This window comes from Gavialis gangeticus, unplaced genomic scaffold, assembly GCF_001723915.1.
Source record: "Gavialis gangeticus isolate Ggan-Ray unplaced genomic scaffold, GavGan_comp1, whole genome shotgun sequence".
NCBI lineage: Eukaryota > Metazoa > Chordata > Crocodylia > Gavialidae > Gavialis > Gavialis gangeticus.
This window is the reverse complement of record NW_017728994.1, coordinates 76,682,456-76,688,440: the sequence shown is the minus strand read 5'-3', so window position 1 is coordinate 76,688,440 and position 5,985 is coordinate 76,682,456. Positions and strand designations below refer to the sequence as shown.

Below are 5,985 nucleotides of genomic sequence, written 5' to 3'. Positions count from 1 at the left end.
GCCCCTGCCCCTGCCCCTGCTGTATTTGGACATCTCAGCTCTGATCTATCACCTGCCCTAATCATAATACAACCTCAATGCTTAGCCTGATGACTCAGACAGCAAAAGATATGACCCCAGCCTGCCTATAGTAACTCATTAAGTGACCACTCACAGCCCAGCCATAACTGGAAAAATCTTCTCTATTTCATTCTGCCATTCAAAAATGACATGTGCATTATATTTTGAAGCATGTTGTATGGAAGAAGATATGGCAGTGCAAAGCTCAAACAAATGATGCCCAGATATACAATACAACTAGTTTTAAATGCATTCAAATAAACTATGAAACTGTTAAAGGTTTTACTGTTTTATTTTTCATAAAGGATGTCATACTGTAGTTTTGAAAGCCTGTTATACAGAAGAGTTGTAAAACATGTACTTTTCCTTCACAATGTATATTTTCATTTCACAAAAATATTTTCCCAATTGTCCAGTCTGCGCAAAATGTTAATCAATTTTTTTCAAGTGTTAATTGTCTCAGTAGATATTCAGGAAACAGGCGTAGCAGCACAGCTCTGATTTTATGGCATCTGGGGCAGTGCTGGCCCCTGCCATGTCCAATTGCAGCAGCATAATCAGCTGCTGCTCCAGCAACAGCTGCTTTTGTATCCTCCCACAAAGGCAGTGTCAGGGGCTGCTACCCTATTCACCTCCCCTCATTTATGCAACTGTCAGGAAATGCTGCAATGTTTCAGAGAAATAAGTAGTAGTGATTAGACACACACACCAGTGATTCATTAAGAAACAAACAAATAGGTTTTCTGTGACATTTACTGGCTATTTATTAACTAAATTTGGCACTCTGTTTTATTTGGAACTTTTAGTTAACAGCCAGGGTTTAAAATTCAAAACTCATTTAAGGGTAAAAAATAGTCACATGCATTTACAATGCTGCAAGAGGTGTGGATAAGCAATGTTTCCTGGCACTCCAATATTTTTCAAAATGTGTAAATAAACAGAGAAAATAAGGTCTGAGCCAAACATCAGTGGAATCCATGGGATTATTTTAGCTGATATTTATGGGTTTGGTATCAGCATGTCAAAGCTCAAGAGTAACTTCTAAGCATATTGTAATCTTTAGCCACAACTACAGTAAATCACAAATTTGTTCCCATTGAAGTCCAAACAAGTTTTGCTGATGAAAATGCAGCAAACATTTCTGAAAGTGAGATTATTACAAAGGAAGGCTACAGAAACCTTGCTTTATGATGTTTGGATCATCCTATAATATATTACATACTTGATGAGGAGCCAATATTGCCCTGTATGTTGTTTTCTTTCAAATGGATTGAGACCATTGTGCCTCCAAGTACTTATACATTAGTTATATAACTCCAGTCAGCATAAAATGTCTCCACAGCATCAAGCTAAGTGGTACATTGGTATGTGTATGAAGGGTATATTAGTCTCTTCAAACATTTTTTTTGCTGTCTCAGTGGTACTTAGGTCAGACACCAAAAGCTTTTGGATAATATGAAAACTTGTTTCTTTTTTGCAACAATTACATTGAGAATAATGAAGTTTCAGCTTCAAAAGTATGGTTTTTTTCTATTGAAAAAAGTATCCATGAATAACCTGAAAGCTACATAGGCAAGACCAGTACCACAGCATTTGGCATATATTTTCCAAATGCCAAAATTATGCAAAATGTACAAAGTTTACTGGTGTCTCTGTCTCTATCCTGAAATAAACTATTATACAAGATGTAGCTCCTATGAGAAGAAAGAGAGGATGTTATAGTATTTAATTATAATAAAATACAGAACACTAAAAATATTTCTTTGATTACAAAATACCATGTCCCATTCAGTGCTGCACATTAAATACTCTGTTTCAATCCCAAATTGACATAATTAGGTTTCTTGCTAATAATAACCCTAAAAATGGCTCACAAATTAGATAGTTTTAAACATTACAAATTTCCATACCACAGATGTACAGAAATAGCCATGGGGCATTACAGAGAGAGATAATTTCTCCAAGGAGAAAATAATTCATGAAGAGAGACTCACTTCAATAAGCCAATGGAAAAGACCAAGCTTCTCTAAAGGTCAATACAACCTGAAACATAATTAGGCTCAGAAAAAGAGAAGCAAAGAAATTAACAGCACTTTGTAAAAGATCAATAACAAAGATAAAAGTTGAAAAGCCACCATTGATTTTGGTTTGATCTTTTCACAATTAAATAAATAAATGAATGTCCCATGTGGACTTCTGAAACTTTCATCCACATATTCTGAAGTATTTTATAAACATTACTTAATACAATATAATTATGCAGGTAAATCTTACTGTGTCATCTTCATTGTTTAGACAAGTAAATGGAAGGGCATAGACAGGAAGTGACTTGACCAATTTACAACCCCCCACACTCAGTTTGTTCACACACTCCCCATATCAGCTGCAAAACCAGAAATTTTGTGTATTGCATTTCATAACAGCACGCTTATCTAGTGCTCCGAGTGTTAACAGTTTACATTCGAAGTATTCACACAACAGATCTAAATAGATGGATTCTGGTGCACCCATACTCAAAACATATGAGCTCTTATTTACTCCAGCATCTTTCTCAGCTTTTTTTCTTCTAGATGTCCTAGATAAGCATGCTTTGTACCATGCTGACAGTCAGACTAGTATCATAGGGAAGTTCAGGAAGAAATTTCAAGAGCTGAGAAGTCTAGCATCTACTGGGTGCATCCACACATTTCTTAATACACTTTAGATACTGTGCGTTTAGTTTAGTACTTCCTTAATAAAGTACTAACTAAATGTGCAGAACCTAGAGTTACTGCGCAGTAGTGCCAAGGCATGGTTACTTAGAGCCTTACTGCACACTAGCCTAATAACACTGCGCAGTAGGCTATTAGCATGTTTTTTGCTTCGACACGCTACTGCACAATGTTATTAGGCTAATGCGCAGTAAGCATTTTGTGTAGACATGCCCACTGAGAATGCTCTGCGCAGTTTCAAGTCACACTTTGTCTAAGAAGAAACCTAAGCCCTGTGCAGTTCATCCGATCATAACTAAGCGGACTAACTAAAATGGACATTTTAGATGGATCATACTGCTCCAGGAGCTGGATTCAGCCTGAAGACCATATGTTTGACAGCCCTGCCTTAGACACTGGCTAGCGTCTGAAGTGTTAAACATTTAGACGGTACACCAGTGTTTAAACCAAAGCCCCTTCTTTCCAACTTTTGTGGGTACTTGATTAGGAAGTAAAATTCTCATGGCACATCAGAAAGAATATACAATAAACCAGAAGCTCTAGTCAGGAGTGCATTAATCTGAGAACTCCAGATCCAAGCCGTTTTAGTTGTGTGTTAGTTATTTCTGAGCACATAACTGTCAATATTCCCATACACAGTCACAGTCATGCATATTTCATTACTAAATTCTTTGAGCACCAAAGGGCCACACCATAGTTCTGTTCAAAATTACCATATCAACTCACTAGACTTCCTAGATGAAAGAAATATATAATAATCAATGAGAGTAGACAATCTATACTCAGAACACCCCCAAAGTCTAGAAATTGGAATTAGAAATCCAAGTCGGATTTTAAGATCACTATGATCATTGTGTCTGGACTAATTACACACAACCATCTAATGGGTTGTGCATACAATGCCCAGGCACAATTTACAGAATTGTGAAAAAGTAAAGGATAAGCTCTGTACCATACAAATTGTCCATGATAAGGAGGAAAAACACCTCAGTGTTTAGTGAAAAAGTCTTCATGAGAGGAAACAAAAGGGTTGGGCAGCCTCTTGCTATGAACATACCATCTGTCTATTTTGGGATAGAAGCTTATTTTTCTAGGAATCTTTTGCTGGCACTTAGCTATAACGTTTTTCAACTTCATTTTTCTTCTATCACAAAAACAAGTATTCAGCCTGCTGCTGAGTCACTGACTGCCAAGATATTCAAGATCCTTATTTATTGTTTTTCTACCAAAAAAACAGAATCAGTAGAATACCTCCCCACCCCTCAACAACTTGCAATAGCTGCATTTCAGTGTAATATGTGCTAACCTTTTAAGCCATGTAGTCATGGGCTTATCTGGCTGCCTCTTCCAGAAGATTAGTAAGGTTAGTAAGAGTACCAGGTAATACATATTTTAGCAATTTGCTTTCAGACAAAATCTTTCAAAAGTCTGTTAAGGTGCAAAAGATATTTGCCAGCCCCTGCCCTATCACCAACCCCATTCAATGAATCATTCTGAAAATAAAACTAAGGCTTATTCTCCTAAACACATGACTATTTAGTCTAATTTGGCAGTAGGGCATAGAATTAAAAAAGAAATTTGCCCTGAACCTAAATTGCCATGCCTGCTTGTTTGATGTCTACCTTTAACAGATTTATGCCAGTCTCTTCATTTCCTGGCAGGCATTTTTTGTGTATGGTGCCTGCTGACAATCCAGCTGTCTCTGCCACCCGAGGGGCCAATTAGAGACATTGTAAATAATTCATCAAGAGTTTGTGCAAAAGTAGTGTGTGTCAAATATAACTTGCAGGTTTCATTCTAAAAAGATTTTTTTCCAGTCAAGTTTACTGTACCTTATCACAGGAAACTTCCTAACATGAATTTTCAGCATTACACACTATTGAAATTTGGGGCAAAGCTTGTATTTAATTTTCACAGACATTCCTAATTTTGTTCTGAAGAGTGCAACAGAAGGTCATCTATCAAAATGCACCATAGTGCATGGTTGCTTTACCAGGACTTCAGATTCTGTACATGAAAAAAATGTTATCCTGTGGACAGAAATCTAACTCACCATTACTTGGAGGCTTACAGGGGGAAGTGCTTAAGGAACAAGAAATAACAGATTGTCATTTAGTAGTTAGTGGGGGGGAAAAAAAAAGATGCACACCTTACTCTTTTCTTGTTGGAGCTCAATTTGAATGTCTGTGAGTTTTGCCCTGAGCTCTTCATTGGCAGCTTGTAAGGCAGCTAAGGCATCAGGCTTTTCTCCCTTAGCTCGGATACTGGCACCCTTCTTTGACATTGTGAGACAGTGTTGACAGGGAGGGTGAAATCCCAAGCAGAGAGAACCCCCTGTTCCACCGCTTGAGGCTCTTCCTTGCTTCTGTTCCACTACATTTTCTTGCTCACCTAGAAAGAGATAAATCACAACTATTATAAAAGCGCCAGTGTTTAGCAGGATCCACAATTAGCCAATAAGTATATAGCAAGACCAAAGCATATGGTAGATGGTTTTCTCGCATGTATAAATTTATAAAACTCAGCAATTTTATAGTAAACAACTTTTAATAAAAAGGAGGTTTTTAATTTCAATATATTCAAATCTGTAACAGACCATGGCAAGGACATTAGAAAAGCAGGCAGTTGCACAAACAGTCCTATGAAATATTATCTGCATCATACGTGAAAATTATTGAACAGAAATTAGAAAGTGGACTTTAGAATATTTGTACGCAAAAGCACTCAATCTCTGCATATGGAAATAAGGAATAAGCATTAAAAACTATAGTCAAGTCAACATAGTGGGTCTGATCCAACTCTCACAGAAGTTGAGGCGCTTTTTTGTTCACATGAATGGGAGTCGGACAGAGCCCAATGTTAACCAAGATACTGTTAAGTTTCTCCAAGTGAGAAAGCTTAGAGACAGTTGGAGGAAACCTTTCATCATTTTCATTTGTATTTATATAGCATACAATATTACTTATTCTAACTACCCACACTGGCAGAAAAGAGCTGAGAGCAAGAAAATCATTTTGAATATATAGACAGAGCAATTTTTATACAATTCAGATTTAGAATTTATCTAAAAGAAAATCAACTTTTCAGGCACTGCAGAAACTTTTATATACAAGTAAGTGAATACCGAATCAAGCGCAGTATGCTAAAGGCAATATAAATTAGTGTGGTAAATCCAACAAGCTAGAATTCTGATCATTTCTAGATTTGTCCTAAC

At 36.8% G+C, this 5,985-nt stretch overlaps 1 protein-coding gene across 1 annotated transcript in view; it reads right to left on the bottom strand.

Annotated features, from left to right (window-relative positions):
• The window catches only part of JAKMIP3 (Janus kinase and microtubule interacting protein 3), a 114,199-nt gene extending 109,041 nt beyond the window's left edge, over window positions 1-5,158 (bottom strand). Inside the window, exon 1 of the mRNA XM_019503013.1 lies at window positions 4,921-5,158. Within this exon, the coding sequence (XP_019358558.1) occupies window positions 4,921-5,055 (135 nt within the window). The 5' untranslated portion in view covers window positions 5,056-5,158. The remainder of the gene's footprint in view (window positions 1-4,920) is intronic.
• Window positions 5,159-5,985: the final 827 nt, after the last annotated feature.